This window comes from Lonchura striata, chromosome 2, assembly GCF_050655825.1.
Source record: "Lonchura striata isolate lonStrDom1 chromosome 2, ASM5065582v1, whole genome shotgun sequence".
Classification (NCBI taxonomy): Eukaryota; Metazoa; Chordata; class Aves; order Passeriformes; family Estrildidae; genus Lonchura; species Lonchura striata.
Genome location: NC_140704.1, coordinates 31,894,903 through 31,907,916, shown reverse-complemented (window position 1 = coordinate 31,907,916; position 13,014 = coordinate 31,894,903). Strand labels below are relative to the sequence as shown.

General features: G+C 40.2%; 1 protein-coding gene across 2 annotated transcripts in view; it reads left to right on the top strand.

Moving 5' to 3' along the window:
- RAPGEF5 (Rap guanine nucleotide exchange factor 5) overlaps positions 1 to 13,014 on the top strand; it is a 155,532-nt gene that overhangs the window by 50,563 nt on the left and 91,955 nt on the right. For both annotated transcript variants that reach the window (XM_021538260.3, XM_085567928.1), the window contains exon 8: positions 9,796 to 9,872. In XM_021538260.3, coding sequence (XP_021393935.3) covers positions 9,796 to 9,872 — 77 coding nt within the window. The remainder of the gene's footprint in view (positions 1 to 9,795; positions 9,873 to 13,014) is intronic.

The window sequence follows — 13,014 nt, the reverse complement described above, 5'->3', positions numbered from 1 at the left end:
ACTGTTGTGCTTCTGTTAGTCATGGTGACTATATCTTTACTTTTCCCCTGCCCACTGAAATGTGATTCAAAATAAAACTTCACCTGAAAACATAGCCAGCAATACTTTAAAACTTACACTGTACTTTAGGGTCTTTCTTTAAGGTCTGTGATTTTAGGTCTTGAAGTAGGGGAGGTGATCTTGGTTTGTCCAGCCTAGAGGACTTCATGGTGGTCCCTCACAAGGGGAAGCAGAGGGGCAGCACTTATCTCTTCACTCTTGTGACTGGTGACAGGACTCAAGGAGATGGCATGGAGCTAAGTCAGGGGAGATTTAGTTTGGATATCAGGAAAAGTGTGTTTGGGCACTGGAACAGGTTCCCCAGGGAGGTGGTTAGAGCACCAGGTGTTTCTGAATTCAAGAAACATTGGGACAATGCTCTCAGGCACATGGTGCAATTCTTGGGGCATCCTGTTCAGGGATGATCCTGATGGGTCCCTTCCAACTCAGCATAATTTATGTGTTATCATATTCTATGATATTAATAGTGTTTGCTTCTTTAAGCAATCCTTTTAAAACATTTTGTTCCCTATTGAAGGGAATCCCTATCCCTAGGGACCAATGGAGTTACAATGATGTATTGCATCACATGGGATTCTTCCATTATTCCTGAGATTAAGCACACTCAGAAAATGACTGCATTTCAAAAGGACAGGAACAGACCCCTTCTAGACCAGGGGAATGATGCTCATTTATGCCCACCCTGGGTGATGCTGGGGGTGGGAAAGCCCTGGACAGCATCAGTGAAGGGAATACACAGTAACACTTACCAGCTGTTGTGTATTCAACAGCTGATACAAAGCAGAATGAACTCAGACTTGGAAAAAGAAGGAAAAGAGCTCTCTGCTGGGAATTGTGGTGAGAGGGACTTTGGCAGTTGATGGTTTTGTTTTTGCAGTTGTTGTAGAACCTTGGGCATAGTTCTTTCTGTGTGATCTAAGGTACTCACATAGAAGAAATCAGCAATGCAGAGTAGCTGTGTAGGGAAGAGATATTTTGCACATATGCAAAAAGAGGCATCACAGTAAGGTCACAAAGACAGCAGTTGTGCAAAAAAACAACCCCCAGGTGAATGTTTTGTTTACTGGGGCTTTGGGAGAGGCATTTACAATGAGTTCACAGAATTTATTTATTCAGAGTCCTCTTTGTTTCCTGCTCCCTTCCTGGCCATGCCTGGGGGTTGTTTCCATGGAATAAGAGCCCTGTTTCACTTTGCACCAGCCTGTTCAGCAACAGCCCATACCTCCTTGTTTGATCTGTTCCCAGCAACAATTCTCTGATCATTTAATGGGGTCTTCTCCATCCTTCTGTCATATCATTTCAGACAAAACTGTTATAGGTTTCACTACCACTACCACGTGATTTAAAAAAAAAAATTAAATATCATGCACATGAGAGCAAATCTCTACAATTACTTGATAAAATTTAAACTTTCTGTATTCAAGCAACAAATTGTTCCCCTTGAGCTGCAATTGGTACAAAACCCCTTGATTTTGTCTGTTCCTGTAGTAATACTACGGCTTTTTCATATAATTTTTCACTTTTTTTTTCTCCTCGATAAAAAATATGACCTCATATGTTCACAAGGTGAGTATAAAATGAGGCTTTATCTTTGCATTTCTTCACAAAGGGCCAGGCATTGAAAACCAAATTTCCTCTGACCACATGAATCAACCGTAGCTTTTTATCTATTAAAAAATACTTGTCTCATTTAGCCAGAGGTGTTTTACCAATTTTGTTGTTCAAATGCACCACTACCTTGCATGAAATATGGACTTTCAAAGACAGATATAAGAACCCGGGGCTTTGGTTCTTATAAATAAAATAAACAGGAGTTCCTAACAAAACCAGTTGTACAATAATGTGAAATGACCATTATCTAACTGAGCTGGGAAATATTAGTGGCTACACTCATTTTTTAATTTATAATGGATATATAATGTAGGTAGACCTGAGCCTCATTTAAACTAAAGTTTGTCCTTCCTGTGGTCATTTAGAAGTGGGAAGGAATGGCGCCGTAATGGTGATCAGCGAGACCAAATCTGCATCTGCCAGTCTCCTTTCTTACCACAGTGGCTTTGCTCTGTTTATATTGCAGATACCTACCCTTGCTGTTATCTGTTCCTTTTGATAAACTCTGAAATGAGAGGAAATGCTCTTGCATCATTTTCTGGAGTCCTGTTTCCTATTTGAGATTTGAGAAATGGCTTGTAGCACTAGGACCCTTGGGAACTTCTTTTTCTGTATGGAAACTAATCAGAATAATGAGTACCCTCTGTGCAAATTCAATATTAGTTCTACACCTAAGATCAAGCAGAAGTTAATGACTATTTTTTAAGTACAGAAGTCAGTTATGAGACCAACATTACATTTCACACTTTTGTAATTATGAAATAAAATGATGGAGTAATTTATGTTAAATTGATTTAAACTACAAAGCATAAATATCATAGCATCCCAGATTAAGGTTTGAGAGAAAATGGCATCGTTGTCACTTGTGCAAAAGCTCATTCACCAGTTTACAAGTACCTTTATTCCATCTTGTGCTTGCTGTGCTTTTTACATACAGAGGAGCTGAACAATGCTGTAAGCGAGAGTCTGCCTCTAATATTTTTTGCATTTTCTTTGTTTCTTTAATTAGCTGATTTACTCAGCTGATTGCACAGCTGTCTGGGCAACACCCCCCCAGGGGTCTGCCAACTGTTTCAGAGATATGTAATGTACTCAGTGAAGGGAAATCTGTATGATAATTTCCATGTATATATGCAGAAGTAGTGGGAAGGAATAAGAAAGCTCAAAGGCAATTTTTATATTGCTAATAAAAGGAAACGTGTTAAGGATGAGCTTAAAACGCTTTCTCTTTTTCAGTAATTTCTGTGAAAAGATTACTCTTTCATGGTAAATAAGGAACTAATTCTCAGTTGGAAGGTTTTGTTCCTGGGATTATTGCTCTCTTACAAGCAGCTTTTGAGGATTTCAGAGATACTCAGTGCTTGTTAGTTTTCCCCTTTAGTTTGCAAACAGAACTTGGAAAATGCAGGAACATGCATGAGGATGTGGTCTGGTCTAAAATGGTCCCCAAATCTGAGGTTTACAAAGTATTTACTGGCTTCTCATCTTCTTTTCCATTGCTCAGCACTACTGCTTTACATAGCCTAGAGGATCTGGCTTTTAGTTTCCCCAGTGGTGTCAGTATGAGCTATTCATTTTTTTTCCACTCTGATAAATTAATAAGCATCAGCAAACATTATAACACTGTCAAACAGCTCAGAGCTGCCATAGTAACCAACCTCTCCAGAGCTCGCTGTATACCCTCCACAAAGAACAACAAGGGATATCACAAGTTCCATTGCTCAAAATAACAGTAAAGTTTTCAAAAACAATTAAATTAGCTTAGTTATGTGATTAAAAAAATAAAATAGAGGGTTGTTTTTTTCTTAAAAGCTTCATGCCAGCAACTTCCATTGGAAAAAAACCCAAACCAAAACAAAAAAAATAAAAAAAAAAACTCAAAAAAAAAAAAAACCCAAAAAAAAACCAGAAGAGAAACAAACATTCCTCTTAAAAATTTGGAATATAAGAAGAATGCTAGAAGCTGTGAGCTTCTCAGCAGCTGACAATAAATCAACTAGTGCAGGCTGCTGGCAGTTCTGGAGCCTTCTCCCCAGGGAATATTCTTGCAGATTCCTGAGGTCTTGTTGGTTTGACAGGGACAAAAAAACTCCCAGAACGGGCTATAACCATCCAGCAGGGATGAGGCAGTGAAGGTCTGTTGGCTTGTCAAATAAACCAAGTCCTTGTGTTCAGAAGTAGTCTCTTTAACTCTTCCAAGATGGGAACATGCCTCCTATCTGCACGTAGGTGCCTTTTACTTACTGGCTAGATAAAAGAGATTCAGTGATCACACAGTTCTGAAAAGACTGAAATCATACAAAGGTCAGTCTAGTTTGATGTTCTCGGATGTTAGCAGGCCAAATAATAAATTAATGTCTGCATTTGAAATGAAGGAGCATCTCTGATGTAGCCTTAGGGGTGATCGAGCTTTGTATGGCAAGCAGAGCTACCTCTGGAGAGGCTGTGGGGACAGGGAAGTCCCCATGCAGCCTGTGCAGTCCCAGGCGAGCCTGGCAGTGTTTGTGCAGCTGCTACTGAGGCTGTGCCCGAGGATTTGCAGAGGGCTAAGCGACTTTGGTCTTAGGAGCAGCCTAGGGCAGTGCAGAAGCATGTCTGCTGGAGGTGGTTTAGGGGCTCTTGTCGCCAAAAATCAGGCGGTCCTGTCCCCAGAGATGGATTTCGTAGCAAGCTCGAGGGCTGCAGCTGGAGCTGTGTGGCGCAAGAGGTCCGGCAGCAGCGTTACCTTGAGGGGTGTCCTGTCCCCCTGCCTGCTGCCTGGCTGTTCTGTTCTCAGCCAGGTCATCAAACCCAGCCGGGTTAGTGGTAATCCTCTGCCAGTCCACAAACCCCAGATGCTTTGTGGTAGAGGGGAGCAGTCGGTACAGGGGTGTGGGACAGCCAGCAGCGATGGGCAGCTAAACTGGAATGGCCGTGTGAGTGCCACCCAGAGCCAGCTGCTTCCAGATGGGCACGTCCTTGCCTGTTGTTCGGCAGCAAAATGGTTAACTGTGATGGCAGTCCTTTCTTAAGCATTTAAATAATTAGCTTTCACAGTTAACACCCTATTAAGCCAAAGGAGGAAGTTCACACCTCTCCTGGTGTTATTGTTCCAGGCTGGCTGGCTGCAGCAGCGGAATGACGCTAGTGCCTTGGTTTGTGTTGAGAAGGTTATCTTTGCAGCCAGAAGGGGTAGAAAGAAGAAATTTCAATTATAGAAAAGGAAGAAAGCACAATAAAGCAAAGCCTCTGGGAAGATTACAAGGCTGTGGGTTCCAGGAGTTACTTTATGTGTGGATTTTTTAAACTGTCCTTCCCACTTTCAGTTGGGCAAATGATTCTGCTATATTATAACAAGACAAAGCATTACAATGAAATAATATCGTTGTAATACTATGTGACTTTAAAAAATCTTACTGATCAAATGTAATTAATGTAATTAATTACCTTCAAGTTTGTGGCATAAAGAAGAGTGTGTCATGGAGGCACTGTTCTCTGGGTAACCTTGGCAGATCCTTCCATAGGCAGGAGAAGGTTTGTAGTGCTGCTGGTGTCTGTTGTTATCCTCAGTGGGTGCCAGCCTGTATAGCTAAGGTGTCCCCTTTAGCCTGTGTGTTGTGCTCCTTGATGCTGGAAAGACAAATTCCTTCCAATGCCTTGAATCTACACTAAACTTTGTGGCACGGCTGTAAAAGCAGGAGGGAGCAGAGTTGCTTGATTCCAGTGTGAGCAATGGTTAGGTTCCCTTTCCTTTTACACCCCTGTGTCATGGCTGATTCTGCTGTAGTAGCAGGTACAAAATAATTTCTTTTGGTTTCTTATTTCTTCATTTTTCTTTTCTGCTGATTTAATGATCTGAAATGGACTTAATAAAGGACAAACCTCTCCCCCACAGGAGTTCTCTGTGCTAATAGAAGTTTACAGAAGAATCTACTAGCAAAATCTCAGCTCTGCTCTGTGCGGCCACAAGGAACTCAGATCAGATGATGGCCCTTGTGATCATTAAGTGACCATAAAACATCAAAATCCAGAATTCCCTTGACTAATTTGCAAACAGACATATTTGCACTGCACATTAGCAAGCTAATGCTCATTTGACGATGTTTTTTTTTTTCTTTCATGGTGACCTTTTTTCTAAAGGAGAAATGCTGCAGGTAGAAAAGGGAATTGATCACTCTACATTTGTTTGTATTTGAACCAACTGAACCCAAACATAACATTAAATAGATACATATTGATCAGGATAAACTACCTTTGCCTTTCCCTATTATTGCTGCTTTGTAAAACATGCTGGGATATCTGTATGAGGGAGCAAAGCTGGATTTATGGTGGTGGAGAAGTAAATGTTTGGCTCAGCTCCAAAGTTCACAATTTTTTTTGTATGTACAGTTCCAGAATCAGCATTTGCCTGGGAAATTCTTTCTCATCCCACCCTAAACTTCCACTGGCTTTTCCTGTGGTTGAATTTGCAATGTTAATATTTTTTAATCAAAAATAAATGGCCAGCTAACAGTAAGTAGGAAATTGTCCTTGAATTCTTATATTTTGTGACAAAACTTGTATTGCATGCACAATAACCCATGAGAGCAATGCCTGGGCCAATTAAATTAATGTCTATGAGTTGTTATGGAGTTAGGAGGCATACTGTCTCCAAAAATACTGCAATCAATTTCTTACATGTATGTGATGGCCCCATGTAACATAAATTTCTAAAGATACCAGAATATTTTAAGAAATATATGGGTTTTCTCCATTTTATAGTCAAAACACATAGTCACCTTTTCCTAAACCAAGAAAATATAATTAAGGGTTGCTGTTTGCCTGTGTGGCCACTTCAGCCTTCAAGGGACTGTGTTCTTGTGATGGGAAAAAGGTATGAGATGGTGTGATTCCTTGAGTGCTGCTCCCTGGGTGAAGTTAAATGGTTTAGTTGTGGCTAGTCCTTACGAATGTGGATGAGAGGAAAGAAGGATGAAAAAATCAAGTTTGTGATGGAAATTTCATGAAAAAGAGGTCAAATGCTCCTTCTCTCCCAAGAGAGCTCCAAGAATGTCAGTCTGAGGTCTGTTGGTTTTTTTTCCTTTAAGAAAATATTTGCTGCTTCTTTTCTACATTCCTTACACAGTCTAAACAACATTGAAGCCAAAGAGAGCTGGGTCTGGATGATAAACTTATTCTGGCTTTTTTAGTGTTCAGTTGTGAAATTGCTGATAGAAAAACTTATCCTTTTTAAAATTTTTTTAAGCCATTCACTTAAAGTGCACTTAAACAGAAGCAATTTTCTCATCATCTTCTCATCTAATCATGTCAAAATCATTTAACACTCAAAGATAGCTGTATTCACTGGGGGTTGTGGACATGCACCCTCTTTCTCTTCCCCTCTGTGCCAGGTAAGAGATCTTGCTGCCCTCAGTTCTGGGTGTTTGCTGCTTGTCAGTGTCTCCCTGGCCAGACACCATCCTCTCACCTGCCTGCCCAGCTAGGTCAGCCAGAGGTGCTGCTCCCTGAATGTCTGCCTGTTCACTTTGGTTGGAGATGCTCTGGGGTGTTTGCCCTGGCACTGGGCAGGGAAGGGGACACTTGTAATTGAGGCCTGTGACAAGAAGCCAGTTGGCAGGCACTAACCTTTTCCCCTGGCACAGCTGTTTGTGGAGCTCCCATCTGCTCAGGATTGTGGAAAAGCTGGCTGGATCAATGTAAATCACTTAAACCTCGAGGCATGGCCGTGTTACCAGCAAGGTGCCGCTCCTCTAAATGCCATGATTAATAGCCAGAGTCTGGGGGGATATTTTGCCCATGAGTGCCTACAGCAAACTGATTATAGAAGAAATCAGAAAATTGAAAGGAGAGTTGGGGAAATGTTCTGCTAACGCACACTTAACAATATGAGAAATTGCTCAAACAGCCGATTTTTAGCATTTGTAATGCCTTCCAGCATTGCAGCATTCCTGTCTCAGGCAGGTTGTACTGTAGGGGCCAACAAATCAGTGTCCTGAATGCTCCATGTCTCCCACAGTGGCAGTGGTAGAACAGGGTCATGTATGTGTGGGACTGTGCAAGAGGATGAGACAGCTCTTGGGAGGAAGGCTGTGAGACGGGTTACACAGGAAGGTTCTGTACAGACCCCTCATCCTGGCTGGATAAAGGTTGCCTTTAGAAACCCTGCCCTGCACCAGAAAAGCAGGGGTCACACATGGCTGCTCAGGCCATCCCTCTCATTACTGGGTCATGATGTTGTTCCTTTTCCAGGCTGGGGCAGAGATCTGCCACAATATCCCAAGAGTGTTTTGGTTTTGCCTAGCTTTAAACATGCTGGGATCTAATGCCCATTATACATGCTGTCTGTTGCAGCTATAGTCTGACCCCGTGCTCTCAGTATTCACCTTGCATTTCAGAGGTTTGCTGGTAAAGTGATGCCTGCAAACCCAATGGTGAAGATTTATGTCAGAAATCTGATAATGGATTTTAAAAGATCCTGTAATGGAATAAACTGTATTGACAGAATGACTTATTTTCCCTTTTATAATTACATTTTTATTACCTTTTTTTTTTTTTTGATTGCATAACTGTCGGGGAAGACACAAAATTATATCCTATATGGCATAGCAATATCAGCAGCAATCCTGCCAGAAGAAAAAATAAATCCCTACAATTTATTTTAGAGGTCAAGAATAGTCCAAAGTTACTTTTCTTTTAAGTTGCTAGATGCTGCCTAAATATTAGGCTGCTTTTTGTCTGCAGCAGACCCAGAGCACCCATGCAGACACACCAAGCTGGACCTCATGGCTCACATTAGGTGCATGAGCTTGGCCACGATCACCTGATTATGTCTGGAGATTCAGGCTGAGGATTGCATGGGGAAGCCTGAGGAAGGTGGTACTGCTACCTGCCAGCCCTTCTCCTGCTCCCTTTGCTCATCAATCAAATTCTGGGCTGCCTCAGCTCACAGACGTAGTTTTAAGGCAACAGAGGACTGGTGATCCTTGTCTGAATACACTGTGCTGTGGGCTGCAGCCTGATGAGCAGCTCAGGTACAGGGATGAAGGAGAGGAGGTGGGCAGGAGGAAGCGCACCAGCTCAGCCCTCCCACCCATCCATCAAAGCCATGAGCCATGCAGTGTTTTTCTAAATGTAACAGCTCTGCTGCTTCAAGGACACTTCTGGTGTCACAAATGCTGTGGCTAAACCAGGAAATCACTCATTTTGTACTCAAGATCAAAGATATTTGAGTGTGGTTCTTCTAAGGTGATGTGTACAATATAAGGTAAAGTCACTTTGTGTGTGTTTCATTGGGTCTGGCACTCCCAACCTGTCACATTTCAGAACATCTGAGGGTCAATGTCTCACCAAAATACAGCAGGTGGCTGTGCTGACTGAAAGGGTAGCTTGGGGTATAGATAGTAAAGCTGCCTATAGATGAAGCTGTTTGCAATACAGAAATAAGAGGTTTCTTGTTTCTTTAGCTGGGTAAACTCCTAGCTCTGGTTTTGACCCTTCAGGGGATTACAAGTTTGATACAAAACTTTAAAGTCTAGCAAAACTTGCTGGTTTTAAGTGATTTAAGTAATGTTAATTGGGTGAGGGTGCTGGTTTCTTCCACTATGCCAGCAGCAAAGAACTTTTGATAAAACATCTTCTGCTACCCTTTATTTCTGGAGACTACTTTCATGGCTAGCCGTGATGTTTGTTCAGGTTGACATCACTTTGCTTACAAAGAATTTTCCAAGTCTGGGATGAGGGATAAATCTGCTTTTTTTGTTTAATCTGACCTGACCTTCTGCAATATAATGGAAGAAAAGAGAGACTGTATTTTTTTTATTGCTTACGAGTCATGATATATTGTTACAATGTACGGAAAGTGGAGTTCTCTTAAATGTCATTGTTTCATCAGAACTAACAGTAACATGACTGTAATTATTTTGTATTGGATTTTACTGCCTGGGGATAAATAAAGTATACTGTATTTAGCATTTTTCCAAACCCATAGAATCTGTCCAAAACCACTCCAGGAGTTAACTAGAATGCTAAAGTTCAAATATTCCTTGAATAGTCATCCTATTTGATCTAAAGTAGGCCATACCACTTTGCTGCTTTTTGTGATTTTAACCTGCCTGCTTCCAATATATTCCTCTTTCTTATTTTTAGCAATTCATCAAAATGAAGAAAACAGCAGTCAAGAAAGAAGAGGACTAGAAGATCTCAAGGATACCTCTGATGCACAGGTACATGTGTAAGATTAATGGAGTCTTAGGAATGTTTCCAGATCTACAAGTTGAAGACCTGCTTTCAATAGCTCTGGGAAATGTTTTTTCCTCGATGTTCTGTGCAGGGAGCATGTAGGAGGGAGAAAGTCTGCTGGATCTCATCTTATGTGACTATTTAGAATAAGATTGATGATTATTCTGGGAATTAATCCCATGATGTTGCAATTGGACAGCATTCTTCAGCTATCTTTCTGCTCCTTTTAGATAATACACATAGCATATACCAGATGTGAAAGTAAAATGAGATGTGTTTTAGGACGCAAGGGCATATGACATTTTGATTGAATTTTAATCACTGTAAGTAGACATGAAATGAAATAGGGATACTTATTAGTCACTCAAGTGCAAGCAACAACCTTCTTGTTTTTTTCCCTAGCTGCCCTCATTTACAACCAAAGCACATTTCTGGATATTGCTCAGAAGAAACTAAACTGCCTTTTAGAGTATTTTATTGTGGGATTGCTTACCCTTTTTAATTCTGTGAATCTTTTTTGATTAATCTGCAATACATTCAATCATTCCATTCATGCATTCAAGCTGTGCAAGTGTAAATGTATTGCTCATTGTACTGGTACTGATTATTGCTTTTAATTTGAAATTGATTTTTCCCAGTCTTGACTGTTCTTTTTTTTCCTTCTATTTCTCTTGCAAATGTTATGTTCCCCACCAGTTGCCACCTTTTCTCCTTCCCCTATATGCAGCTTGCAGTTCCTGCCTCTGATTTATCTTTCTAACATCTTGCCAAACTGAAAATTGGTGTGCAAGAAAGGATTTATGCTGATGTCTGTAAGCAAGCCTAGCTGGAAGGGTACAAACCATGTAGCCAAGAGTGCATTACAGAGATATAGGAAGGACCCAGAGGGAAACACTGACCTCACTGCACAAAAAATTTGGCTTTCTGGCTTTTTGTTGGATTTTTGTGGGGGGAGGAGGAAGGGGAAGGATTTAATGTATACTCAGTTCTATTCAGTTGGTGTAGTTATTACAGTTTTTTGAAAATGTTTGTTCCCATTTTTGACATAGACAATGTACGTGCAAAGCTCCTATGTAGCCAGCTATTAAAATTACCCATAATAACTTAAAAAGCCCATAAAAATTTATTATTGGGGTATTGATTCACCCAGATTTTAATTGACTGGAAACCAGCTTCTAAAATTTGAAAAAAATATGAAGCACATTTAAAATTGTACAATTATTAAATGAGCAGCTAACAAAAGTGTTCATGTGCTCTGCTGGGAGGAGAGCAGGAGTGTTATCAAAGCAGTGGTTACTCCAGTTTGTTGACACCATAAAAATGACATCCAATGAAGGCCAAATACAGTTTGTTTTAAAGGAGTGAATGATTTTTTCACTTTAGTGGGACTGTGCATATGACTGGAGCAAAGCAAGGCATCCTGTCTTTTGAGGCAGTGGTGCATGGTTTTAAGTTTTCAGGCTGATTAAAGGTGAAGTCAGTAATAATTACATTTTTTTCACCAGCTACAGAAAGAGAGAAAGGTACAGTGAAAGAAAACCAAACCACCAGAAACCTTCTGTTAATAGAATTGAAGGATGTGATGCCTGCTCTAAACACTGTGCTCTGGGAGAGAGGCTTGATTTACACTTGAACTAGTTAGCAAAACTGGTAGAAGTGTGGAAAAAAAATGGCAAGGGGATTTTCAAAAGCAAACATGCTGTAAACAATGTAAATTATGTAAATATAAGATCCCATCTTGTCTTCCTAGGGATGTGTTAATTCACCTCTGTGTCATTACTAGGATGCTCATTTATGACCTAGGCAGAGGGAATATTTTCTGATGGATATGCCAAAGCAGAAAGTATGTTGTCAGCATCTTCCTTTTCCTACCCTCAGTAGTGACTACTTTGCCTTCGTTTCCATTAAACTTTTAAAAATTTAATTTTAAATATTACATAACCACACTTAATTATAGTAATTTTGAACCATGAATGGTAGTAAAGCTTTACTATAAGGTATATTCTTTTATCATTCATTAAGATAAAGCCAGTTAAACTATGCAACTTTATGATTTTTCACCTTCACATATGTCAGTAATTGTATCTGTTTTGGTCTACATGAATTATGGGTCTAAGCACCAACAAGGGTTTTGGAGGTGTGTGCCTGCACAAAATGAAAATCAAAATTGTGCTTTGTAAGTAGGGTGATTTGCCTTTACCCTTTTGTTTAAAAGCTTTCAAAGTATTGCCTGGAAATTAAATTTGTATTGAGAAGTGAAAATGGCTAGTAATTGGATACTGTCAACATTTTCCTAAACAGGTTTTAGAAGCTGTTATCAATTAATTATTTTATTGACTTGGATGTTTCCTACAAGTATTTAGCAGAAATATTTATAGTGGAAAGTCAGCATAAGTAAGGAAACCAGAACTAAAAGTAAAGGAGTCATAAGTTTTTTTTTTTCTTAATTATGACAAACCATATTTAGCCTTTTGTGTTTCAAGCGCATTCTTTACTCTCAGAGCCAAACATATGCAATTAATTTAATAATACCTTAGTCCTCCCAGATTTTTTTTTATCCCCTAGAATCCAAATTAAATAAATTTTTTTTCATGTTCTCTGCAACTCTTTAATTTAAGGAATTGTGACAGGAGGAGGGGACATGTTAAAATGTAGCATTTTTACTTGGTGGTTGTTGTAGGTCATGGATTACCTTCTCTGGACACATGTCCTGGTTCCAGCCAGGACATGGTTAGTTTTTGCAATAGCCAGAGGTTATTCTATACCACCTCACATCATTGGTGGGGGCAGGGGAAGGGATTCTTTTCCAGGCTGGAATATTGTGGAGGAGGTATTGGTTGGGTACTGTTGTTGAGGGGTTTCCATGTGAATGAATCATTCCTTATTTGTACCTTACATATCATTATTATTGTTGCTGTTATTGTTTGTTTTCTTATCTCATTGCTGTTTTCAGTAAATTGTTCTTGTGTCAACCTGTGATCTTTGCCTTTTGTGCCTCCAATTCTCCTCTTTAGCTACCCGAGGGAGGTGGGGGAGGAGAGGGAGCAAGTGGCACCTCATTTAGTCTCAGTGGGAGCACTAAACTGGGGAGTGCCATTCCTGAACCAGGACAGCACAACAGGAAGG